Here is a 27,790-nt window from a genome sequence, read left to right on the forward strand (position 1 = left end):
ACTTAATCAAACTTTTAAATCTTAATCATGCTCCCAAAAATGTGGCTTTGATACCACTATTGAGTTACGCCCTATGCGATGTGACGATCGCAGTGGAAATACGCATAGGGCGTTGTTCATCTCATGAACATGCCATGGATTGTTGAATTCAAAAATTTTTCTGAATTCGATAATCTAGAAGATCCCTTTGAACCCATAAGGAAGAGGAGATTATGATTAAAAATCAGATTACAAAACCAAAACAAAAATCAGAGGAAGTAAAGATCTCATCTTCACCTTTGTGCAGGTAAATGCTTGCCACAATCTGATGATCGATGGTAAAAGATTCTCCTTGTAGCCGCACACATGTCCGGCTTCTACAAGTATCCACATGAGGATCTGAAAATCAGAGATGATGATCTCATCAGGGTGTTAGCTCCTTGCAGAGATCTCTCTTGATTGTCATAGAAGAAAAGAAGAAGAATAGCTACCAATCCTTGTTTCTTGAAGAAGAAACTTTTTCTTCTTCTTCTGCCTTGCTTGCTTGCGTTAGAAGAGGAGAAGGAAAGGGATTTTCTTTGCTGCCGTGGAAGAGGAAGGACCCCTCTTACTATCGTGGGAGAAGAGGAGGAGAGGGAGAGGGAGGAGGCGTGGAGGAGAGACTCCAATGATCTCCCACACGCCTCCCCTCCCTCCTTCTTATACTTGGTGGCTTAGGGTTTTTCAAGGCTTATTTAATCAAGAGATAAACTCTTCCTTGCTGCCCACCCTTAGATCAATGCCAAGTGTCCATAGCGCCTTGATCAAGAGGATTAGAATCCTCTTATGTGGCGCCTCAAATCAATGCATGACATGTGCTCTTGGATCAAGAGATTAGAGCCTAATCACATTGGGCTTAGACCTCTTTCATGGCTCCTTGGATGGGTCTTAATCATATTAGTACTTGTCTTTTAATTAGGCTAACTCCTAATCATATTAGGAGAAGTAGATGGGGCGCCATGCATCCTACAATGTCATGTGGACTTTAGAGTCCGCATGGCGTGAACACGACTTAATGTATTTTTATCCTACAATGCCATGGAAACTTTAAAGTTCGCATAGTGTGAACACGACTTAAGGCATATTCCAAAAATATACCCTAATCTAATCAAGGTTGACCCAATCATGAATCCAACTCAATTTGGGTTGAACCCAATTTGATTTGGCTCATCAAATCAGCCCAATTGCAATCAATTACACTTAATTCTTCTTTCTTTAACTTACTAATATTTAGTGGGTTAATTCAATCACCAATCATAATGATAATTGACACCAATTATGATTCTAAATCATAATTACGACAATCTGACTAATCAAATTTTCTATGTGTGTAACCCCGTAGGTTCTATTCTATCTGGTAGTGAGATATATTCAGATCTCCATCTCAATATTATTGAAATTCTTTTCAGTGGACTGAAACAATTTCAGTTCTACTCACCAGAATTTACCGATCATCAGATAAATGCCTATGAGTCTCACAATCCACCAGTGACACCTAGCAGCATGTAGTGGCAACCCAGCAGAACGGAATGTGTGAACCTCTAAGTACAGTTAGCGTATGAAATAATCCCTCTATCATGGATTCCGACCGGATGGAGGTTATGGATAACTCGTCAAACCCCATCTTCTATCATATGCAAGATTTATTTGACTCTAGTTCGAGATTTGGAAAACTCTTTTTCCAAAATAACTGGCCAAGAATTTAATCGAACTCAGTCTCACAAATCACATAGGATCACTCCTAATCTATCAAGGTTGATAGATCCCCTCTAGATGCACTCCTATTCATACAGTGAATCTACTACAGCTCATCTGTACAATAAGGATCCGAATGGCTAGAGCCCATATGTATGTACTCGTCAAACTACAGCAACCTCACAGTGAATAGCCGAGGCACCGCAGGTCAAAGGACCAGTCATACAACTGCAGTATAAGTATGTCATTGATGAGTGGATAGACATCCATGTGACTATTTGCTTTGGTCACGCTCAGTACCCTTGTTCTCTAACAAATACTTTCACAATCACTCCAGTGTCCCCATACTATAGATTCAAGACTCATCCATCTGACTAAGAGATTTGTGCACTAATCTCTGCGGATCGATCACCGTCCTCGTGATGATCAATCGATTAGGAGCATTTAGAAATTAATCACTAATGACACATGCCTTAAATTCTCAACTCTTGAGAATATGTGTCATCTTATTAATTCCTTGGACGATCCATGGACACATACAAACATGAATGAAAATAATGCCTAATCTTATTAATAAATAATAAGGGTCAAGTGTAAATTTATGTTCCAGATTACAAATATGTGTCAGCCACATTAGCTTATAGGGCATACTTATAACACATATAATCCATCCAAAGAGTTTCACTTAAATGATCGGCTATATAAACTGTCATCCAATCTGCTGCTAAAAGTTTACACGTATCGCCATTTCAAATCTCATCGAAGAGTCCAATCACCGTCCAAAAAACCATGCCAAAATGATGATGCCTTGGAGATCTCAACGAACACATCGGCATTAAATGTTATTTCCAGAATATTCCATGAGGTTCCAAAAGCGTCCAAGGCATGACTTCAGCTAACTTTAATGAATAAGCTCTGTCAGGATGGTGTAACTACTTCTTTTGCTCAAGCTAAAAAAATTGTAGGCTTGGAACTAGAGGAGGCAAGTGATGGGTGAATATTTATTGACCGGATCCCGATATAGTTCGAAGTCATTCTGACCTCGATAATGTTCGAAGTAAACTTTATCTCGTTATTGGCCGACTACTAAATTGATCCAATCGAGCAATAAAGAAGAAACATGTGTCTCCCATTGAACTAAGTTTTAAAAGATAGTTAATGACCCTTAAGAATGTGGCTACTTAGGGGTGTTTATGCTAGCTCGTCCATTACTACACGATCGAAAACGATTGTCCCCACATACGCAATGTGGGATCTATTGCCCAGTAGTTATTGCACATCTTATAATTTTTGGTAATATACACCAACCTCACTCTATACAAAAGGCTGACCGGGGGGATCTTCAGATATGTTCTTCTCACCCATTCTATATTTTGAAGCTTTGCCTTTCTCAAAGTCTCCCTATTTTCCTAAAATTCGATTGACTTGAACGTTGGAGGGTCTTTCGCAAAACAAATTCTAGCAAGAGAACTTATTTTTCTGTTTTTAGGTTGTTGAGGCATCATTTTGTCCGAGCTCAAGTTTATTTGCTATCAACTGCTTCCACCAACTCTCCAGTCTCCAACGCAATTTTTAAGCTCGGAGCTTCGATACAGACCTTAACTACTCACCTGGGTTGTAGACTGGCCTTAGCTCTTCAGTTTGGATTCTAGTGGCAACAGTTTGGTCCCTCAATTATATCCTATCGTGTATTAGGGATGCCAAGGGGATGGATTTGATGCATTTAGCGAAAAAAATCAAAATTAAAATCGAAATCCACTACCACCTCCGAAATCAAAACTAAAATCGAATGATTTTTGAAATAAAAACTATAACTGCTACTAAAAAAATTGCAAAACTAAAATCGAAACCAAAAACTGTAATTTTTTATTCATTTCAAAATTTTTGTATATAATAATTTAAATTAAAAATATTATCCAAATTTTTCATAATATAATTCATAATCTAATTAAATTTTTAATACAATATTTTAGATTTATATAAAATATAAAAATATTATAATTATTAAATATCAAGTTTGATTTTGATTTCGATTTTGGTTTCGAGGTTGGTATCGACATTGGATTTCGATATTGGTTGAAGAATCATTAGAATCCGAAATCAAAACCAAATATTTTTTATTTTTAAATTTATCTTCAAAATCATTCTTATTTAATTTTGATTAAAATTATTTCATTTAATTTAAAATAAAAAATATTTAGCTATTATTTTTTTTGGTATATTGGCTGCTCACAGTGCTCTCGCATGAGCATAGCCAGCTACATCACTAGAAAGAAGGCTACACAAAGCAGAAGGAATAGATGTTCGCTAGGTCCAGAAAAATTTTTCAGAATGATGGGTAGCAAATAATGCGACCCAATCAGCAGCATGGTTCGTCTCTTAAAGATATATCTGATCTAGATAGTATGATAGTTTTGTAGCATCCATCATGTATCGTCTAGAAGCAGATGCTTTACCTGCTCTCATGAGCGCTCAACCAATGAGGCTATTTTTTTTTTTTTGGACGACGTATACATCCTTCAATATATATTCCGTATACAGCCTCCAACATATATCTCGCATATGAAGGTTTTTTCTTATTTTGACGTTGCTTTGAGCACCGTCTCAAACACTGGGGCTACTTGTCGGTGGAGATTGCTACAGGACGGTCATGATGCTTCTTCTAGAAGCTAGTTGGAATAGAATCCCGTCGTCCGTATCCTGAGGCGGCTTGCCGAACGCTATATCTTTGATGAGACAGCTCAACGTCCACGCACTTATTGGTGAAGCCGTCCTGAGGGTCCACCGCTCACCCACGTGACCTCGTGTACCGCACCAATCCCGAATGCCCCGAGATGCCAATTACTGTGCAGCGAAGGGAGGGACGCTCTTCTAGGTGAAGGTTAGGTACCATCTACTCATCTAGGCTGCACGATCACGATACGATCTACCGTGGGGTACACATTTTGTTTCAAGATAACTCCAGCGAGTGACACATGTTTCCTAAATTAGAGAATCACAGCTACTGATTGGCGTGATCGCGGGAGATCGAAATGATCTACTTCGTCTCACGTGCATCACACGTGCGGTATTCTTGCCCAAGAGAAATATCGAACACACGGACATCAGCTCCTTCATGTACGGTTTAGTTGTACCATCTGTCGCTTTAAGATTGCGACGGAATGTTGATTAAAGAGAACTTGTTCCAATCACAGGTCTCGGTTAAAAGTTGAGGGGAAAAGAAAGCTTGAAAAGGAAGATGATTTTATTATAATGAACTCGTGGATGGGACTTGGGTCTGCCATTTTGGCACTTCTTTCTTCAGAGCCTGTGTTGGGTATCGATTTTGGGTTCAAAAGTAACATGAGCTCATTGGAGGCACATCCTATAATAACTCAGAATCTCGTCCAAATAGCTAGCTGGTAGATATTATTTATACTCCTTAATTCTGTATAAATATTTAAGATCTACCTAGCAAATAAGCGATGTGGAACTAAATACATGCCCACATGGATCCTCACAATCGGTTATTTAGTCCCACATCGGTTATTTGCTGGGTAAATCTTAGGTACTTATACAGAATCAAGGAACACAAATAATACCTTCTAGCTAGCCATTTTGGATGAGGTCCTGATTTGTTACAAATAGTATCAAAGCGGATCTGACCCATAACCTTTATGGATTATGGGACACTGCAGCACAGATCTATTGGGGCTGACCACAGGCCGATTGTGGTGTTTGTGATTAGATTTGAATGGATTTGAACCCTTAGCTTGACGAGGATGTCAGGGCTTGAACGAAGGGAGTATGTGAGGATCCGTGCGGGTGTGTATTTAGTTCTACGTCGGTTATTTGCTGAGTAGATCTTGGGTACTTATACAGGACCAAAAAATACAAATAATATCTTCCGGCTAGCCATTTGGATGAGATCCTGAGTTGTTACACAGGTTGATGGCAGTCATAAATTAGAGCAGTCACCAAATTTAGTACAGCATGTTGTTTCTTAAGGGCATCTCAGTGCACCGTGCTCGGCTGCAATCTCTTAGAATGCTATGGGTATCATGCTCTTAGAATGTTTGCATGCCCTTTGTAGTCTTCAATACTAGTTAATCTCTGAACTATTGTTGTGGAGTAGCTCATAAATTAGCCTTCTGGGCTCATCTGATCACCGCTTGCTAACTTGTGTTTTCACTTCGAGTCTTCAGTGCTAATTGATTGAAGCCACACACCGTCCTACACTGTCATTGCGCTGCAAACATTATGAAATGACTGCTGTTTTCCTTAATAATCACTAGGAATGCAATCTTATCTCCTATCCCTAGAAGCTTTTCTTCTGACGGGATGATAATTGTCACACTTTCAGCCTTCTGTGAAGGAAATTCAGGTCCCTCATCCATGGAAGTGCAAGAGTTTGTCTTCTATTCTAGTTTATATCTAATAGCCTTTTGTAGTGTTGAAGTCATTACTGCTTCCTCAGTTCCTCTGGGTGCAGATCATCAGTTTGATGATGAGAACCCAGCAAAAAAAAACGAGCAAAGTTCTTTCAGCAATCGGTTCTACTGCTGCATAGATGCTGGTGCCCTTAGTTCTAGCATGCTGATAGTGTCCAGTGGACATACGAGAAGGGCTTGGCAGTTGGATATGGCATCATTTCTCTTTTTTTATCTCTCTCTCTCCTCTTTTTTTTTTTTTTTTTTAGAATGGATGATTTATATCTGACGAGTACGAATACATCCAATAAAATCAGAAACTCTTTGTATGACTTTTGGCCATAAGGCGCTTCCTGGTTGAAGCATCTATTTATAGGGTGTGAGAACCCCCAAGCAGTCCATTAAAGAGAGCTTTTCAGGTATTTGTAACTTGCTTGCCCAAGGCCTGCCTGACAGCAGCTAAAAATTGCTTGTATGAGGTGCAAGACAATTGACTTTAACATCCCACGAGCACCAAAATAGCACGTACTAAGCAGCTCTAGTAACTGCTGGTTTTCGAGATTCATTAGTACAATATTGATATAGTACGGTACAAAATTTTTTTTGATATATCAAACTTCGGTACGTCATCCATACTAAATATCATTACCAAAACGATATGGTATGCTATGCATGAATCATACCGATATTCTTTTATTTTTTTTAAAAAAAAGTTAAATTAGAATCTCTCGTTAGCTTGAACTTGTATGTATCTTGGTAAATAAATCTCTAAATTCCCAAATTTCTAATTTTAGCAAGCCAGGCCACTTAAATGTCTAAATCATTTTGCCCGTGTCTTTCGGGTTTTTGACCCAAGCTGCAACTTTTGTCGGATTTAGATTGCAAGCAGGCAGCGTTTACAGTCGTTGGAAATTATGCGCAGCCGCCCGCGTGGAGTTGAAAATACTTTCGAGGTTATTTCCAATCTAGTTGGTTAGCGTTGTCCATTCAACTGCGTATGCCGAAACGTGCGACGAATCTGTTGAACAAGGGAGTGTGATGGATACCAAGATTGGATCTTTCTCCATCCCTCCTACTTGACTCTCTTTGGCTTCCAAGTGCTAAGTTTCATGTTATGGGTCTAAGTCTACAGCACGTTGATTGCTAAGCTAGCGACAAGTTATTTAGGTGGTGGGCTTGGACTCACTCAGCTGCAAAGAATGAGAAGTTGATCTCAAGCTCCTCAGTACTTCACATTGGACAGCTCATGATCTTGTTGGGGAATTACTTGAGTTCAATAGTTGTCACATTCGTGAGTAGGCCAGGGTGGATGGATACCAGATAATTCGGATGAGGGGCATTTTGATTATTTCTTGTGGTTGATGGTAGGGCTCTATGTTTTCGCTTTTAAATTAATTTTAGAGCTATTTAACATGCGGTCCCTTTGTGGACCATTTTTTAAATTTTTGGTCCCTCCCTCATCCGCCACCATGTTAGGCATGTACGGTGCGTGCGCCTTTTAAGGGACCAGAAATTAAAAAGAATATACCTAATGGATTTGATGTTAAAAAGTTGGCAGATGGAGATTTTTCTGTTAGAGTTCGATTCGCATGGGGACTGGTCATCAAGTCCCCTTAATTTTGTTGCTTATCTTGTTTGTGCTAGGAGATTTACCTCAAAGAGAATAATGTTGTTGTAACAATTCAAGATTTCATCCAAAAAGACTAGTTGAAAAGTATTTTTTACATTTCTTAGTAACCACTGTGTAATCAATTATGAGACTGGAAAGTTACTTACAAAGTGGAAAGACATGATGGCAGATAAAAAGCTAATGATATTAATGTAGAACTACAAGGCCCAAAATAACTTCAACTTTTTTACTGCTTAAATGTAGTTGGTGATTCGAAGTTCTACAAGGATTGCATATTCTTAATGCAGTCGAGTGTAATTCATCAATTTTAAAAGGTTGAGTTAGGGATAAGAGAGTTTTTTTCTCTTGATTCGCTTGTTGAAAAAAGAAGTATAGAATTCTTCTTCAGTGAAGTTGTCACATGTTACAGAGTGTGCTTGGTCCTATAAAAACAGAGTCAATTTTATGCTTATTTTCATAAAATATAGCTAAGCAACATGGGGTTAGGAATCCATTGACTAAAAATAAAACGTAGCGGAAGGTGGCAGGTCGTTAGTACGCTGGGGCCGGGAATGCGGACTGCAGAAATCGCGTGAGGAAAGCTGTCTTTTTGAATACAGCCAGTTAGTTTCCAGTCTATTTAAGATGGTGAAGTTTGTCGAAGCCGGATTAGCGGGGAGAAAAAGAAACCAACAAAGACGAGCAAGAGGGAGGCTTTTTCACGTAACTCATTTGGTCCCCACCGAGAATTTTTTTTGTGGCTGAAATATTTTCTTCCAACAAATTAATGTCTAAATATATAATGTTTAAAAAATATTTTTTGTGTATTTAGTTTACTATGAAAAAGTAAAAATTCTCTATTCCTAATTACTACAGTACATAAAATACAAATATCTGAAATAGCAGGAAAAAAAATCCTAGTGTGGATAGGTCTTAGATCTATTTACTTTGTCGAAAAGAGGACGAAATTTTCTGAATCTTTTTTTGTTATTTTCGTTAGGTTCAAGTCTAACAAAAATAATATTCTACAACTAACAACTCATTTATTTTCAAATTGATATGTGACTTAGCATTTATTTTTCTAAAAAAAAATATAAAATACTTGTTATAAAATAAAATATTCTATTGTATCTAAAAGTTTAAGAAAAATTTTTGCAGAAAAATATCTTTAATTTCCAGCTGAGAAGAATTGAACTTTTCTATATTCCATATAAATTTTTCTTTCTCATAAAATATTTTTTTATAAAAAACTATTTATATATAAATTTCAACTATATATATATATTGACTTTTTTTTTTTCGCTTTTCTTTCTGCGAGCCAAACTTGTCCCTTTCTTTACACCGTCTTCTCCGAGTCTGCATGTACGCTGGCCTTCGAATCTTTCGATGCTAATGACAAGCTAAAATATCTCCAAAAATCCGGACCCACGTACAATCATCTAGAATGACACCAGTATTGTGGCATGTATAATAATTTTAAAATCATGGGAATCCAAGCCCATGACATTTTCTCATTACCTTTACTTGCCCAAGTAGTATCATCACCATGTGAAGGTCATGTTATTCTCTAGCAAAAAAAAAAAAAAAAGGTCATGTTATGTGATTGTCCCCAACGATAGGCCCATTTGCATCGACTCTACCTAACCAATTTAAAATGCCGAAAATAGCTGTGTGGCAGGAGGTCAGCTTCATCACAGTCGTGAGAGAACATGGACTAGAGTTAAAGAAAAAAAAATCAACGGAGGAAACGGGACGCTAGCGGACGGTGGGATTAAAGGGACCTCATTGAAGCCTTTGAGAGGAAGAGAGGCACTGGGTCTGGAAACCAAGAGTCTCAACTATTCTCCAGCAATGGAGCACGAGGATTCTGTGGAGAAAGGAGAAGCAAGGCCTCTGCTTTCTAATAAGGCACGATCATCTCTGTTTGCAATCATTGGCTTTTTTCTCTCAAAAATATCTGATTTTTGCTTCTCCAAAATTTCTTATTAGAATTAGTTCTCAATATATGTCTGAAATTGTTTGTCTGAATTTCATGTGGACAGATTTGTTTTTATTTGGATTTGGATGGGATTTAGCATTCCTTGTTGGTGGCAGAAACTGGATCATCATAAGACTCTGTTGTAAATTTTGGTTAATTGTTTATTGTGATGGAACTGCTGAATTTAAATTTACAGGGCCGCCTGCAAACAGGCAACTGGAGGTTTCGCCCAAGTAAAACGTAGTAATTATGATCATAGTGGAGTTGGAAAAGTTCTCAGTCAACATTATTTCATTGTTTATTTTCTTGCATCTTGCTGCCTGGAATTGCAGTTCCCTACAACGATTCAGTATCATAAGCATAATGATTTAGTGCGTGAACCCAACTACAGGGGATTGACTTTATGATCCTTCTCTCCCAACTTCTATCCTTGTCATATTAGGTCTTCATCCTTTTTTCCCCCCTTTGTCAGTACAAATCCAATTCTGAATTGTTTCCAAATCCAAACCATCCTACTCCTTTAAGCAACCATTTTAGTGCTATTTCTGAGCTTCCTTGAAAGTGCTGTTTCCTACCTTATTAATTGTCATTTTACAAGATATCCATCTTAACAATTAAATATTATGAAACTGATCTTATATGTTAGGTCACTCTTATTGATTGACATTATTCCAGTTCATACAAAGTTGTGAGCCTTACAATTGTTCTACATAATTTACGCTCGAAAGTCCTAAGTGCAGACACTACGCTGAAAACCTCCCCATAACCCTTCCAACCCGATCCAGGGTAGTTAGTATGTCGCTCTTTATTGCATAACATTATGTATAAGAATAACTAGGAGTTAAAAGGGACAATTGTGTTCTGTGGGATATCTCTTAGAGGTTCAAATTTGATTCGCTTTCGAATAAAATAGCATCCATTGTAGTCGGCTAATTTCAAGACATGTCGTTGCATCTTTCCTGCATGATTCCAACTCAAACTCAAAATTTGCCGTGGTTTTTGCCTTGCCAATCGACACAATCATTAAATTATGTCTTCACAGTTCATAGATTGTGAACGTCAGCGTCAGATTTTATGTATGAGATGCAAAATTTGTTGACAGAAAAAGTAACAGCAGATACATGGGTTGAGATGATCCTTTTCTTCTTATTTATTTTTTGGAGAAATACTGTGGTATTGCCACCTTATGGGTTTGAAAGAAGAACCTCTCCTCAACTCATGCACTGAAGAAAGGGTTGCCAACCAGCTGGCTCAAAGTCTCTTGTATCAAAGTAGTGATCTTTTGACTCCCTTTTGTTGAATGGAGAAAAGCATCTCAGTTTCAAGGTGCATAAGGGCATAAAATCTCTACGATGTTTTCTATTTTAGAGATTAATGCAATTTTAGATAGATGACAAAATTTCTGTGAGAACAGACTGGGACTGATTAATGTTGGGCCCTGCTGCTTAGTGATCTGTTTCTCAAACAAGGTTACAAACACTTAGTATTCTCTGCTTAATGTGGGGAAAAATTGAAAGCTCAAGAAGAGCAAGTAGAACAAGAAATAAACAATATTCTATTTCTCAAACAAGGTTACAAAGGGACTAATTTGGAGATACTCAACACAATAATTCCTCACTTGGTTGTCCCACTTACAAACTGACTGATTGCAAGACTCTATGACTCTCTGTACGCCCTTACCTAAATATACTACAATACCCCAAAAGACACAAGTATTAAACACTTACATAGAACTGTAAGGGACATCATTTACAAATACTTAGAGCCACATTCATGAATGCTAAATTAATACATCAAGACTGATTTATACTTCATCAAACTTTGATTTACTTTCCGACAATTTTGGCACTCCCATTGCACTCCTCACCACACATGCACGCATGCGCGCGTGCGCGCGCACACACACACACACACAGAGAGAGAGAGAGAGAGAGTCATGAAAAGTGCACTTTGATCACAACTTAAGACATGCAAAGTAAGAGAATGTTGTTACAGCTCAGAAGTTCTCTTTTGGTTGATAATCACAAACTGCGTATTACTGATATGCTCTTTACTTCTTTTAGTGATCCATACTATTATAAAAAGAAAAATTCTTTCCCTATTGATATAGTGCCATATATGCTTCTTACCTTCATGGACATTTGATATTCTCTTATAGTAATTAATTATATGATCATGAAAAAATGAAGAAACTAACAGACAGAACATTACCAATAGAATTTCTTTATTATTCATGCTGATACTTGGTCGTCTTTCAGAGTTATTCATCAGGCTACCATGAAGGTGACAGATCATTGGAAGTAGAACAGCAGTCCCGGTCGCAGCATAAACCTAGCAACTCAAAGGCACCAGCAATTATTTTGGGTATGATCCCATTCTATACTTGTTTATTAGAGATACATCTTTCTAATGTATATGGATGCAATTACTACCGTATATTTCTTGTGAAGCACAGGGATAGAAGCCTATAGTTTGCATATATACTTAATGGCTGAACTGTAATCTAGAGGAATTGAATTTACTGTAGTCAAATGCTTACGTAAATTCATTGATCATGTAGGGTTCAATTTCTTAGACAGTGCAGCGTTCAATGGCATCGGTGCAAATTTAGTTGTATATCTTCACAGCATTCTTCATGTGGGCAGTGCTGCAAGTGCAGCAGAAGTTTCTAATTGGACTGGAACAAGTTATTCCACATCGTTGATTGGAGCCGTCATAGCTGATTCATATCTGGGAAATTACAAAACAATCTTGTTTTCCCATATCATATATCTCATCGTATGTCAGATTTATAACCCTTCATTTCTCATTCCCAGATTTCTTTTATGGTGTTCCTTTTCTTTGATAAAAGCAATTTTGTACTTTTCCTCAATTGATAAAGGTAATTTTATACTGGTATATTCTGATTATTCTTCTGTTCTGATCTGCATTTCTTAAACACTGGTAGGGGATGGTAACAATCACCTTCTTTGCTCTCTCTCCATCATTAAAGCCTCCTGCATGTGAAGGGGGTTCATGTCCCCCAGCAAATGGAGTTCAAAAATTTGTATTCTTTTCTGGGTTGTATCTTGTTGCCTTTGGGAGTGGCGGAGTCAAGTCAGCATTGCTTCCTTTTGGTGCAGACCAGTTCGATGATGAGAAACCAGCAGAGAAAGAGAAGAAGGGGGCATTTTTCAGTCTGTTCTATCTCTCTGTCACCTTAGGATTTTTTACTTCGGGCATTTTGATAGTCTGGATACAAATAAACATAGATTGGGCCCTTGGATTTGGGATTGCAACTTTTCTTGTATTTGTAGCCCTCTGGGCCTTTCTCTTAGGAACACCGAGTTATCGGATGCGGATGCCAACTGGCAGCCCTTTGAAGAGTGTTTTTCAGGTACTGGTTGCTGCTTTCAGGAAGAGGAACTTAGAAGTTCCCAGGGATGTCAGTCTCTTGTACGAGGAGAAAGACAAGTCGATGCAACAGAGATTAGCGCATACCAATGAATTCAGGTACTCTTACATAGTTGTTATTCTTGAGATTGCTCCACCCATTACAATAGAACATAATGTTAGTGACAAGTCATTAAATTGCAACAAATCCGATTGAATTTATATTACCAAGTCAAAGTCAAGATGGTAGATGGTTTTCTTTGCATGTATATGTACACGCACATACACACGTTAAAACTACAGGATCAACACCAGGTGCTAAATATGGCTGTTTACCACCTTAAAGCATCGACTTTGATTATATACTGTCGTAATGGGTTGAACTCGGGTATATGCCCTTTTTTTTATACCATTGATCTTCACACTTTTTTCTAGATCCATAGTCATTATCTTGTGGATGAAGCCTGATTTCATTCTTAGGTTCTATATCTTGCCTTACCCTTCCTTTCTGCATTCAATTCAAGACTTCGCAAAGGAATAGAAAATGACCTATTAAGATTTTGCATCACATTCTCAGGTTTCTAGACAAAGCTGCTACTGTTCTTGATTCAGATTTGAAGGATGGTCGTTCTCATAGTTTATGGAGACTGTGTCCCATCAGTAAAGTGGAGGAGCTGAAGATACTTCTACGCTTGCTTCCGATATGGGCAACCGGCGTCATCTATTCAGCTGCATGTGTTCAACTGTTTACAACTTTCATCCAACAAGGGACTGTAATGGACACCAGGGTTGGTTCCGTCTCCATCCCTCCAGCATCCTTGGGTTCTTTCGAAGTGATATGCGTCATGGTTTGGGTCATTTTCTATGATAAAATCATAGGCCCGGCAACTAAACGCCACTTTGGGAATGGAGCTGGACTTTCCCAGCTGCAACGGATGGGAATCGGCCGTGTTCTAATAATCCTAACAATGGCAACAGCTGCTTATGTGGAGGTGAGGAGGTTGGAGAGTGTCAAGGCTGGTGAACCGCAACTTAGTATTTTGTGGCAACTTCCTCAGCTATTCATTCAGGCTGGCTCGGACGTCTTCAGTAATATCACCCAGCTTGAATTCTTCTATGGCCAGGCACCTGAATCAATGAAGAGCTTGTGCACAGCACTGGCGCTGCTCTCGATCTCACTAGGCAGTTACTTGAGCTCTCTTGTCGTCACAATCATTGCAGCCATAACAACAGGAGGAGGGGAACTAGGCTGGATGCCAGATGATCTGAACAAAGGGCACCTTGACTACTATTTCTTGGCGTGGGCAGGCCTATGTGCATTAAATTTTTTCATATATCTTGCTTTTGCAAGGAAGTACACTCTGAAGAAAGTCATTTCAGGAAGTTGAAGTTGTAGTCAGAAAAATTAGCCTACAAAATTGAATTGCTGATGCTATGATGAATTAGAAGTTCTTCTCATTACAGTTGTGTATAGCTGCAGCAATATCCTTATAAGCGAATTGTTTCTTGTGTCCTTAATGGATTTTGTAGAGTTGTATCAGTATAATTGAACGAATTATCATGTTTTCTGAAAGCATATTTTGAAAAGCGATAATTATATCAACATCTTTGTGCTCAAATTCTTCTCTCAAAAGATGAAGTGCTCAAATTTCTGAGAATAAAGTCTGCTTAAATGTTTACTGGGCGAGGTAAGTCTGACATGCTGCAGCTTAAATATAGAATTTCAGTATTGCATATATCTGGTGATGTAAAGTTATATTTTTGCAGGCATTTTCTTGGTGCAGTCTAATCTAATCTGACTGTTTCGGAGGAGTGGCCGATGTGAGACTCTCGCTTTTTTTTTTTTTTTTGCAGGAAAATACAAGAGAGGTTTTTTCATTGATAAGAAAAAAATATACAAGAAAAATTGGTATTGGGAGAGAAAGGTATATGGTTGTCTGAGAGCCCCCAACATCATTCTAGAGAGAGACTCCAAGGCAGTCATCAAATAGCTTATCAAAGCACTGTCCGACTCGATTTTCTCTCACCTTATCCTGGATAACATGATGAGGTTATCTCCACTTTTAGTCATTTTGGGATTATTCGCATTTACAGGATGACGAATAGCACAGCTAATTGAGTAACCTTTTATGTGACTAACCATTCAGGCTTAATTGTGTGGTACTCAGCCTAGTAGATTTGGTTTCAGTTATGAAATGTTATTCATACTGATGCTACGAGATGTATATGCTCCAGAAAAATCTAAATGTGCTGCCTAAACCCAAAAATGAAAAAAAAGAAAGGAAAGGCACATAGTTAATATATTGGCAAGGTGCAGGGCGAGATGGTTAAGTTTGTAATGACCGATAAGTATCGAAGAAAATCAACATAAATCAGTAACAGGATTTTTCATGTAGTTCTTTATGAAACTAATTTATTTTGTTGCGGCGCCGCGCTTCTGGAGACCATTTAAAAGATCCATTCATCACCATCTATGCACATTGGCCATAAAATTTCCCAGTTCTATTCAAATTATCTCCAGCTAATGTTTGGCCCGCAAAAGGAGAACCATTGAATTCTTTTAATAGAAAAGACGATCTTTGTTAATAAAAAAAAATCTACTGGGGCTCTTGAAAAGGGTATTGAGGCAAGTGAAAATTCCCCTCATCTTGTGACGAAATAGGAAAGCTTTGGACTGTAGTGTCTGGCCGTGCGTGGCCGGACACCCGAGCTTTTAGCGTTACAAATAGCTAATGATAAATATTCAAATCCAAATCCCAGGCGAGTTACCATTGTTTTTGGTCTAACCTCTGTCAGCTCACTCTTGGTTAGTGTATCCTGTTTCTTTTCTTTTCTTTTCCTTTTGAGAGACAGAGAAATGCCCTAGAAAAATTGAAATCTCAAAACTAAGTTCACCTCGGCATCAACCCTTAAAAGTCCAATTATGATAGTTTCAATGATTTGCAAGCCAACCTGTCCAACCACTTTGGACTCATTTGGTTTGCAGAAAAAATGAGGAGAAAAAGTATACTTAATAGGACATGTAGAAGTGCTTCTTCGTGTTTTCTTGAAGTTTTCAAAGTAGAGTGATCGAAAAAATAACTTTTTTATAAAAATAAATTTTTTACATTTTATAGAAAATAAAAATTTATGCGGAACATAAATAAAATCTAATTTTTACTGACTGAAAATTAGAATAATCAAAATTATTCTAAAACTTTTAGATAGAATAGGATAAGATTCTTTATTAAGGATAATACAAGTATTTTACATAACTTTATCGTACTCAACCAAATATAAGTCGTTCTAGGACGTGTCATTTTCTCACGGTTAACCCAATCTTAAAAAACCACTTTTTTGTGCATTATATACTCGGGCATCAATTTTCTAGAATAGTGAATGAAAATTCTTTCTACAAGTAGAAAATTATTGGCTTTCTATTGTATCCCATATTATCTAAATTACTATCCTCCTATTGTTTCTCATACTTCTCTACACTTTAGCCTGTGATTGTTTGTAATAAATCAGATGTCCTTATCTCTCTTCTTCCAAATCTTGGGAGTCGTGCCCAAGATCACATGGTTCTTGAAATGATTGGTCGCATCTGTTAATCATATCTAAAATTAAATATAGCGTTTTTGTGAGATCTGAGCGGGGAGTACACGACTTCCGGATGTTGGATGCCAGCTACGCTTGATTGTTTTATTAGGATGTGATCATGTGGAAATTATGCTATGGCTCGTAACCTCCGCCGGCTCCACCAACCAACCTAACTTATTAAGAATACCAGTAATTGCGGTGGAGCCGAAGACCAACTTGGTGTTTCAGCGTTCAACGTTGCAAGGACGTGGACAGGATTGGAAAAAAAACTTCACTAGAGGAAAAGTGTCACCAGCGGTCCAGTCTCCACTGGAAGAAGGAAGGGGACGGAAAGAGGCCTCAAAGATTGGGACTCGAAAGCAAGGAGTTTTTTTTTCTTTTTAACCCCCCCCAAAAAAAGGCTTGGAGTTTTCATTGCTCTCTTGCAATGGAGCACGGGGATTCGTTAGAGAGAGGGGAAACGAGGCCTTTACTGCTAAACAAGGTAATCTCAGTATGTACTCTCCAATTTTTGTAGATCTCCCTTCTTCTTCTTCTTCTTCAAGTTATTCTAAGCTTATTTTTGACAAAACAAGTAAAAAAAAAAAGAAGCTAGGCACATCCTACCATCTTCACTGACTACTGCTTTTAATTGACAATCACTGAGCTCCTCCATGGTGACAAAAAAAAAAAAAGTTGCTATTTTTTTGCCTAAATAATTAGAATTGTACAAGGAATTCATCTCAAAGTGTAAACGTCTACAGCACTCATCATATGTTCTTGAACTTCTCTATTGTTTAGATTCATACAAAGTTGCGAGACACCATTGTTCCATGAAACTTTACTCACAAGTGCTAATGACGTTTTCTGAAATCCACACACAAGGCGACTCCTTGTATCTAACCTTTTTAACTAATATAATTTACTGAATCCATCTTTATCTGTTGCATCGTATTGTGTTAATGAAGAAATTAGAGTAAGAAAAAAATCCTTCCTATGTAGTTCTAATACGATGTCTTATCTTTGTTTTTGCCTCTATAATCAACTCATCCAATTGCAAAACCATATGGTTTAAAAGTTGTGGATAGATCCATTAGTTTTACTGATGACATATGTAGATGTTGTCAGCACAAATGGTGATAGTTGATGCAGGGCTTGACTTTGATATGTGATCTTTGAGTCCTTTCTTTTGTTCAGTGGAATATATGGTATGGATAGGTATCAGAGGTAGGCATGCCATAAGTTCTTGGGATGTCTTACTAGTTTAGATATCATGCAATTTTAGTTAGATGAGAATGCACTTTGGTCATAATTAAGTAAAGAGAAGGGTGGAGATTACTTTCTAGCTCAAGATGGTCTGTTTCAGCCCACAACCATGGTCATTCTCTTTACTTAGTGCTGCATAATTTTAAAAGAAGAAAAACAAAATTCCTTAAAAAAGTTCTCCATACTTCTAGGAAAAAGTTTCTCTCCTCATCAATATAGTTCCATTTAAACTCCTTGCTTTCATCTACATACAATACTATCTCTGTTTTTCTTCTAGCAATTAAACTTTGTGCTATCTGTCGTAAACAATTATTTCACGAACAAACGAAGAAACTTGAGGGATGTACCGCATTAGAAGATCATTATTATTCATGCTGCTACTTGGCCTTGTCTTTCAGAATTATTCATCAAGCAACTGCGAAGATGACAGATCATCGGAAGTACGTCACGGGCCATGCCTGCAGCATAAACCTAGTATTTGGAAGGCACCAGCAATTATATTGGGTATGCTTTTGTTCCTTTCTTTGTCAGCCGGATAAAACATTCTAAAGTACAATTCCTGAAGAGAAAAATTCCAGAATAATATATATTGGTGTTCCACATTTTTCATGAGAAGTTTGAGGAATAGAAGCTACAATTTGCAGATATGTTTATTCATGTAACATAAGGCCCATTATGATTAAATGTATCATGGTCACGGGCTACTTCTGTAAATGTATAACATCTACTTACATGAACACATTGTTCTTGTAGGACTCGTCTGTTTAGATAGTGCAGCTTTCAATGGCGTTGGTGCAAATTTAGTTGTATACCTTCACAGCATCCTTCATGAAAGCAGTGCTTCGAGTGCAGCAAATGTCGCTACCTGGAGTGGAACAACTTATTTCACATCATTGGTCGGAGCTGTAATAGCTGATTCAGTCTGGGGGAATTTCAAAACAATCAAAATCTCCCTCATGATTTATCTTCTTGTATGTCAGATTTATAACCCCTTATATCTCATTCCTAAAGTATTTATACGTGCATATATATTTGCATGCTTACATGCTTATTTACATATAGATAGGTAACCATATTGTGGCTTGTTCTTTAGTCATATATTTCAACAATTATCATGCTTTGTCTACTCTGATATGCTTTCCTTAATCATTGCTAGGGGATGATCACAATAACTTTCTGTGCTTTCTCCCCATCTTTAAAGCCTCCAGCGTGTGAAGGAAGCTCATGCCACCCAGCAAGTGGAGCTCAAAATCTTGCTTTCTTTTCTGGGTTGTATCTTGTTGCCTTTGGGAGTGGAGGAATCAAGTCAACACTGCTTCCTTTTGGTGCGGACCAGTTCAATGATGAGAAAGCAGCAGAAAGAGAAAAGAAGGGGTCTTTCTTCAGTTGGTTCTATCTCTGCATCACCTTAGGATTTTTCACTTCGGTCACTTTAATAGTCTGGATACAACAAAATGTCAATTGGGCATTAGGGTTCGGCATTGCAACTACGTGCATCTTTCTAGCTCTAGGAGCCTTTCTCTTAGGAACACCAACTTATAGGGTGCGGATGCCAAGCGGCAGCCCTTTGAATAGTGTTCTTCAGGTTGTGGTTTCCTCTTTCAAGAAGATGAACTTGGAAGTTCCCCAGGATGGCAGTCTCTTGTACGAGGAGAATAAAAACTCGCATGATTTGGCACAGCAGAGATTAGCACATACTGATGGATTCAGGTAGTTGTACTTGGCAAGGCTCCACCAATAACTAAAGAAATATGATGCTAGTGAGTGGTTATTTGGATTACACTAAATCTGGACTAACATATATTTTCAACTTAATATGTTCATTTGAAAAAAAAAAGAAAAAAATCAATATGACCCATTTACGAAATCAATTTGTCTACCACCTTAAAACAGTGTTAGATTTTTGTCTTGATATGCTTTGATCTTCACCCATATCACTAGATCCACGGTCGCCGGTTTTGTAGATGAAGCCTAATGCTGTTTCTGATTTTACCGTTCGCTTGCTCCCCCGTTCTACATATACTTTCAGAAGTTTCTAAGGGAAGCAACATTCGCTTATCAAGATTCTGCATTTTGTTCTCAGGTTTTTAGACAAAGCTGCTGTTGTTTCTGATTTGGATTTGAAGGATGGTGATTCTAGGAGTTCGTGGAGGCTATGTACCGTTACTCAAGTGGAGGAGTTAAAGATACTGCTGCGCTTGCTTCCTATATGGGCAACTGGTGTCATCTATGCAGCTGCATGTGTTCAATTGTTCACAACTTTCATCCAACAAGGGAGTGCCATGAACACCAGGATCGGGTCCTTCTCCGTCCCTCCAGCATCCTTGGCTTCTTTTGAAGTGATTTGCGTCATGATTTGGGTCGTTCTCTATGACAAAATCATAGTCCCAGCAACTAGAATTTACTTCAGAAATGGAACTGGACTTTCCCTGCTGCAGCGCTTGGGAATTGGCCGTTTTCTAATAATCCTGACAATGGCAACAGCTGCATATGTGGAGGCAAGGAGATTGGGGAGTGTTCAGACCGGCGAACCTATAAGCATTATGTGGCAACTTCCTCAGTTTTTTATTCAAGCAGGCTCCGATGTCTTCAGCAATATTACGCTGCTGGAGTTCTTCTATGGTCAGGCACCTGAAAGAATGAAGAGCATGTGCACTGCACTTGCGCTGCTCTCAACCTCACTTGGAAGCTACTTGAGCTCTCTTGTTGTCACACTTGTTGCAGCTATAACAACCAGAGGAGGGGAACCAGGGTGGATCTCGGATGATGTGAACAAAGGCCACCTAGACTACTATTTCTTGCTGTGGGCAGCCCTATGTGCATTGAATTTTTCTGTCTATCTTGCTTTTGCAAGGAAGTACACACCCAAGACAGTCATTATGGAGCATTGAAGATGGCTTTTTTTTTTTTTTTTGGAGCAAAAGCTCAAGATGTAGTTAAGTTGCCAGCAAAATTTTATTTCGTGTATTATGATGCGGACCCAAAAAAATTAATAACACCATTTGGAATCATCCGAGATATATAACAGTATCTTGTATGTGGAGCCTAAACCAAAGGGTTACCCACATACCAAAGATTTCAGAAAAACTTTGCACTCAGCACTTTCAGCTTGTCTTTATGCAGAGCTCATAGTCAGGCCCTTCTGTTTGGTGGTTTGCATGAAGCGATTATACGAAGGAATGAACTCTGAGGAAGGGTTAACCTTCCTCTGAATGCATCGTTGGACCGCATAATGACCACTTTGAGATCAATGCAGATGAATAAATAAAGAATTTTAAAATGTTTTGAGATTTGTTCAGCGTGCAATCTAATCTAATGATCAATGTCATGAAAGAACATCAATCATCTTTCGCAAGAATGATGCAACCTGAACCCAACCTCATGTGGTGCCTCTTGTTATGAATCATCCAAATTTATTTGTCATCAAAGTCCAATCATGAAGCTGTATGCCGATAGCCCAACGTCACCTCACCAACCCCACCAACCTTTTTTTCTCGAAGACGACTAATACCCCAAAGTACTTGATTTGATCCATAAGTTCGTCAATGCTGTGAAGGCATTATAGTCATTTTGCTCAACAGCAGTAACAACATAAATATATATGGTTGGAAGGAGGTGGTCTTGGATAAGGGAAGGGCCGACTCCACTTGGAAGAGCAATGGAGTTGGGGAGTTCTTCTATGGAGAGAGGGGAGAGAACGCCTTTGCTAAGTAAGGTAGCGACATCCTCTTTTTCCTTAAATTTTTCATCTTTATTATGTTGTTTTTGGTGAAACTTCTGGTTATTAATCTGTTTTCTCCCCTCAAAATACCCGTTTTGGTATTAGTTTACGTTGATTTCTCCTAAATTCGTGAGAGAATGGAATGTTTGGGTTCTAACATTTTGTATCGGGGAAAAACATACGTGTATTTGTAGTGGGGCCGCGTGAAATGGCTACGTGTCAGCTGGATGGTGCTTGCTATTGTTTTTCGTGGTGGTAGCTGTCCATTGCACCCCAACAACCATCAAGCCACCAAACTTCTTATGGTCATCCTAAGTGTTAACAGTTCTAGCAATCATGTTGCCAACAAGAAGCCTTGAATGAACTAGGGGGGTTGACCTTGTCAATTTTGTTTACTTTTGACTCTTTGGATTCTTACCTGCCCTTAGACTTTGTCAAGGAAGGTTATGTGCATTTTATTTCAGATTTCCTTTCTGCATTTTTTTTTTGTCGTCGTCGTTGTTGACCACAGCACAAGTTAGAATTAGCTCTCAAACAGAGCTGATCATGGACCGGGCTTATATAAATTTTAATATTTTCTATGCCTAATCTCTCCGTATCAGCCAATCAGATCTTCCTCAACATATAAGAAGAAGCAGGCAAGCTCCCACCCTATCATCAACTGGACTCTCTAGAGATACTGGGGTAGGTGAGAATTAGCCGGCCCCTACAGATCTCAAAATAAATAAATAATATAAAATAAATTAAATGATGCTTCAGCTAATATTTTTGTCACGCCCCCGCCTGCGCGGGGCACGTGAGGGCCATATGAGGGAGGAACACGGGACTTTCCTGCCAAATATTGTCCGATTCTGGAGCTCGCACGTGGGCACACGCGCCGCTCAGACCTCTCTCCGATTTTGTTTTTATCCAAAACGCGTATGCAGGATTTGAAGACACTTGCCTCATATACCCAGGCTCTGAAATGAGTTTAGCTAATGTGAGATCTTTCATTCACCAATCCTCGGACTAGAGTCGTTCTCGGTTCTGATACCAAATGTCACGCCTCCGCCTGCGTAGGGTACGTGAGGCACCCAGTACCCACGTGGGGACTATATGAGGGGGGAGCACGGAGCTTTCCTGCTAGATATTGTCCGGTTCCGGAGCCCGCACGTGTGCGCAGGCGCCGCTTAGACTCCTCTCTGATTTTGTTTTCCATCCAAAATGCGCCTGTAGGATTTAGAAACATCCGCCTCATATGCTCAAACTCTAAAACGAGTTTAGCCGATGTGGGATCTTTCAATTTCTTTTTAAAAAAATCCAGACCCCTTTAGTTAGGCTTTTTGCACCTTCAACTTCACAAATGTTGACCATCTAAATTGATTCTTTGTTATGTTGGTAGCGCAATTAGCCAATTTCAGAAGCCTGCTATTTTATGTAGCAAAGCATATCGACAATTAGATATCTACATAACTCATTGCATGCGCTCTGACGCTTCTTCTGTACCTTATCATTCCGATCATTACAATTTTGCCAGCCTTCTTGCTCTGAAAGCTTTAATTTAGGCTTTTATATGAGTAGAAAAGAAGGGGAAGCTCCATTCAAGATCACTTCAAAGAGTGCGTTAAAGTAGGTTGGATCCATCTAAAAGACAAATGGTGAACACACAATACCAAGAGGCGATCTTCCATTCCCTGGTTCTCCATTTCCATCACGAAGCTACAGTACATTAGGCTTCAGAATGAATTGAGTAGAGATTGGGAAATAGAAGAGCAAGTGGGATGGACTCTTCCTTATGAGCCTTCCCAGAATCTCACACATCTACCATTACCAACTCTGAAAGCTGAACGGTTCGAGAAGGCATTTAAGTTCTTACTGATTTCCTTCCATGTAAGTGAGAGGCCAACAACAAATTTCCCGGTTCTTGGAGCCAGAAACCTTCTTGAATAGTACGAGGTGTGCATTAGTCTCCTGCATTTGGCTGTCAGATTAACTTGGAATCTCTATGCCCATTTAGTTCATGTCCTCTAAATTCTTGCCTCACAAACCCCCTTCAGACTTGGCCTTGCAAACATGCTTCCAATCAACTAACCAATATGGAATACACCGATGCTTTGGGAGCCTTTCTGGATGAGGAGAGGAGACTGAACTCAGAAGCCTGCCCGTCTGGAGACCAACCAGGGTGGAGGATAAGCCAATCTAGAAGCTAACTAACAATAGATCATTCTCTGTGAGCTCCCTTGAAAAATTTATACTACTGGAAATGAGATTTAAATTTCTTGTTCTGTTTATGGCACTGGTGTACTTTATATACTAAGTTGATCCCCTTGACTCGGGCGACCAAATATAGTACAATACAATAACAAAATTCTATGATTATGGAAAAGATACTGGAGATCAGATATAATATAATAGAATAGCAAAATTGTATGATTTAGTACAGATACTAAATTTGAATTTGATATGGAGATTGCTCTAAGCTGATATACTAAGTTTGTGCATGCAGTATGCGTCTCTGCTATGATATCCAAGATCGTGCATACTATAATGGGTGAAATTTGTGCACAATCCTGAGTTCCTGACAGCTGTAATATCCCTTTATAAATTCATCAATGCTGGAGATCTGTTGAATCCCTACTTCAAGGCCCTTTGGCAAATCGAAGCCTCTGAAAAAAAATAAAGGATGGCTCTGGGATATAACTGGGTCTTCAGTTTGTTCTGGGGCATTGTTTTGTTTGTACTTATGCCCAGCCCTGCTGATTTCTTGGCCATCATTAACCAAAACACTTTTGCATAATTACAGTTCAGCATTTATCCTAGATATCACAACACAATCTTAACTAATAATTTGCAGAGGGTTATCAACCATGATAATTTTTGCTGATATCTGGTGTTTTTTTCCAGAGCTATTCATCAAGGCACTGTGAAGATGACACATCACTGGAAGTACGTGAAGGACCTCAGTTACAGGACAAACCTAGTGACTGGAAAGCACCAAAAATTATTCTGGGTGAGGTTTAATCTATTCCCATATCATATAGGTTGTTCAAGATACCTTTCAAAGATTTACTAATATGGCCACCGTATGGTACAAGGCATGTTCTTGCAGAATATGAGCAAAAATGCAGCAAGTGTTCAGAGTTTTAACTAGTTTTGGAGGTATCAGGAATTTTCTAGGCCTAGTTTGGTATGACATTGATACTAAACGGAAAACATAAGAACAAATTGAGATTCTCATGGTTTTTTTTTTAAAAAAAAAAAATTGGTTGGTTATGTACAAGCTTAACTTTTCCTGTACTAAAACAATCTTTTTTGAGGACACAGCATATGACTTAAAATTTCCTTGTTCTTCTAGGATTTGAATGCTTGGAGAGTACAGCTTTCAATGGCATTGCTACAAACTTAGTTGTATATCTACGCAATGTCCTCCATGGAAGCAATGCTTCTAATGCTGCAAATGCTGCTACTTGGAGTGGAACAAGCTATTTTATACCACTGGTTGGAGCTCTTATAGCTGATACATATTGGGGGAATTACAAGACAATACTCATCTCCCTCACAATATATCTCGTGGTCTGCGAGCTTTAGAACCCTTCATCATTCATTCCGAAAATACTAGTGTGATAACACGTTCTCCATTGTCATAAATTATGACAATAATTATTTTTTTCTTCTACATTGATCTTTTTAATTATTACTAGGGGATGATTACCATCACTGTCTCGGCTTTTGCTCCATCTTTAAAGCCTCCTCCATGTGAAGGAAGCTCATGTCAGCCAGCAACTAGAGCTCAGAATCTCATGTTCTTTTCTGGGCTGTATCTCATTGCTTTTGGGAGTGGAGGAGTCAGGTCGGCATTGCTTCCTTTTGGTGCAGATCAATTCAGTGATGAGAACCCGGTCGAGAGAGAAAAGAAGCGTGCTTTCTTCAGTTGGTTTTATGTTACTATCACCTTCGGACTGCTTACTTCGGGCACTTTGATAGTCTATATACAGGAAAATGTAGATTGGGCACTTGGGTTTGGCATTGCAACATTGTGCATAGCTTTGGCCTTTGGAGGCTATTTGTTAGGAACACCAATTTATCGGCTGCGGATGCCAAGTGGGAGTCCTCTGAAGAGTGTTTTTCAGGTATTGGTTGCCTCTTGTAGGAAGATGAGCTTGGAAGTACCCACAGACAGCACTCTATTGCATGAGGTGAATGACAAGAACTCGGATAATTTGGGACAAGAGAGATTGATGCATACTGAAGAATTCAGGTACTTTTATAAAATTTAAAGTGACAGGTGCCACAACTAATATTTTTTGATTAAACTTTACAATGAAGCCAAGGAAATCCATATTCCAGGTTCCAAATCAAGAAATGTTTTTCAAATGTAGGCTTTAGATATATCAGTGAACAGCTCCTATTTCAAGGGATTGCTTATGAAATTATCTGTTTGGTAAACTTCTGAAAATATCAGGACTCAATAGCAAGGGACAAACTGACTTTATGCCAACTAGTCATTTCGCTGAATCCAATATGTTCCCTTTCTAATTTTATATTGTTTACACAAACTACGTCTATATAAATCATTGTCATGGATAAATGAAATCCTGAGCTGCTCCCTCAGTTGATTCTTACCGTCTCTCTGAGTCTTCTTCTAAGGTAGTAGAATTTATTATACTGGTCTTCTTTAAGGAATTATATGATGTCTGCTCAGGTTTTTGGACAAAGCTGCTATTATCTTGTATTCAGACCTAAAAGATAATGATCCTCAAAGTTCATGGGAACTTTGTACAATAACTCAAGTGGAAGAATTGAAGATACTTCTGCGCCTGCTGCCAATATGGGTGACTGGCATCCTCTACTGCACTGCATATTCTCAGATGAATACCACTTTCATCCAACAAGGCAGTGCGATGAACACGAAGATCGGGTCCATTTCTATCCCTCCTGCATCCTTGTGTTCTTTTGAAGTGATATGTATCATGGCTTGGGTCCTTTTTTACAATAAAATCATAGTTCCAATAACTAGAAGCTACATTGGGAACGGAAGGGGACTTTCACAACTGCAGAGGATGGGAATTGGCCGGTTTTTGATGATCCTAGCAATGGCAACTGCAGCATTTGTGGAGGCGAGGAGATTGGAGAGGGGCAAGGCTGGTGAATATATAAGTATCGCATGGCAACTTCCCCAGTATTTTATTATAGCAAGGCTCAGAAGTCTTCAGTCTCATTACCCAGCTTGAATTCTTCTATGGCCAGGCACCTGATACAATGAAGAGCATGTGCACAGCAATTGCATTGCTCACCATCTCCTTTGGCAGTTACTTGAGCTCTCTTATTGTCACACTTGTTGATCTTGCGACGACAAGAGGAGGGAGTCCGGGGTGGATATCGGAGGATTTGAACAGTGGGCACCTCGATTATTACTTCTTGGCGTTGACAGGCCTGTCTGCATTGAATTTTGCTGCTTATCTATCTTTTGCAAGGAATTATACACTGAAGAAAACATTTTAGATAACCGAAGTTGGATTTACAAAGCTAATTAAGAGCAACAGTTGTTGCTTGTGTTATGTGGAAAATTACAATAAACTAGATGCCTTTTCACCACTGTTTTTACCAATAATAGTGGATATGATAGAATTGAATCATTGTAATTGGATTGTACATTGTAAGAGATTGATAATATTTTGAAAAATCAAATATTTATGTTAATACTCTCAATTCTACTGAAGTTAGCACTTTGGAAACTTCTATTGAGGTATGAGCTCTTCTCCACATGAAAAACTAGTTATGACATTAAATTTAATTTATATGCCTTACTAAAATAAAAACATGTTTACCTGTATTAAAATGAGACAAGAACTGAAAAAGCAAGGCAAAGTAGCTATTGCAGATTTCATTTGTCCTATCAATCATCAGACGATTAGTGCAGCAATCACTCAACCATTTTGCTTTCATGAAATATGGCAACAAGATTGCATAAAGAATGTAAAAATATAACTTAATTCCTTCAAATCATAACGTTATAAATCATATGTTGCAATTTTATTTTAAAATAATTATTAGCTGGAAGTATAGAGGGATATGAAAGGCTACTTTGTGTACTTGCTGGGTCAGCAACTTCCCATCCCTGAAAGGCAGATTATTGCAGATTTCTAGTGCATAATGTCACCGAGATATTTGATATTCAAATTGTG

At 38.5% G+C, this 27,790-nt stretch overlaps 2 protein-coding genes and 1 pseudogene across 4 annotated transcripts; all 3 read left to right on the top strand.

Annotated features, from left to right (window-relative positions):
• The first annotated feature begins 9,122 nt into the window (after positions 1-9,122).
• On the top strand, positions 9,123-14,700 carry LOC103706428 (protein NRT1/ PTR FAMILY 8.3-like). The gene is made up of 5 exons (XM_008790526.6): positions 9,123-9,639; positions 11,968-12,073; positions 12,270-12,487; positions 12,657-13,201; positions 13,659-14,700. Exons 1-5 carry the CDS (start codon positions 9,583-9,585, stop codon positions 14,467-14,469), a joined length of 1,737 nt encoding a protein of 578 aa, XP_008788748.2. The 5' UTR covers positions 9,123-9,582; the 3' UTR covers positions 14,470-14,700.
• Positions 14,701-16,790: 2,090 nt separating this feature from the next.
• Positions 16,791-20,992, top strand: LOC103706438 (protein NRT1/ PTR FAMILY 8.3-like). 2 transcript variants are annotated; one of them, XM_017842389.5, is made up of 5 exons: positions 16,791-17,153; positions 18,304-18,409; positions 18,659-18,876; positions 19,062-19,615; positions 19,989-20,992. In XM_017842389.5, exons 1-5 carry the CDS (start codon positions 17,088-17,090, stop codon positions 20,794-20,796), a joined length of 1,752 nt encoding a protein of 583 aa, XP_017697878.3. In that variant the 5' UTR covers positions 16,791-17,087; the 3' UTR covers positions 20,797-20,992. The 2 variants fall into 2 exon arrangements, with proteins under 2 accessions (XP_017697878.3, XP_008788759.3); XM_008790537.6 differs by having other exon boundaries at positions 16,795-17,144.
• Positions 20,993-21,471: 479 nt separating this feature from the next.
• LOC103706448 (protein NRT1/ PTR FAMILY 8.3-like) lies at positions 21,472-27,314 on the top strand (annotated as a pseudogene). The gene is made up of 5 exons (XR_016399970.1): positions 21,472-21,620; positions 24,510-24,615; positions 24,961-25,178; positions 25,307-25,863; positions 26,308-27,314. The product of XR_016399970.1 is annotated as a protein NRT1/ PTR FAMILY 8.3-like (transcript).
• The last annotated feature ends 476 nt before the right edge of the window (positions 27,315-27,790 follow it).

This window comes from Phoenix dactylifera, chromosome 3 (genome assembly GCF_051530095.1).
Source record: "Phoenix dactylifera cultivar Ajwa chromosome 3, Ajwa_hap1_PhDact_Kaust_v1.1, whole genome shotgun sequence".
NCBI classification, from domain to species: Eukaryota; Viridiplantae; Streptophyta; class Magnoliopsida; order Arecales; family Arecaceae; genus Phoenix; species Phoenix dactylifera.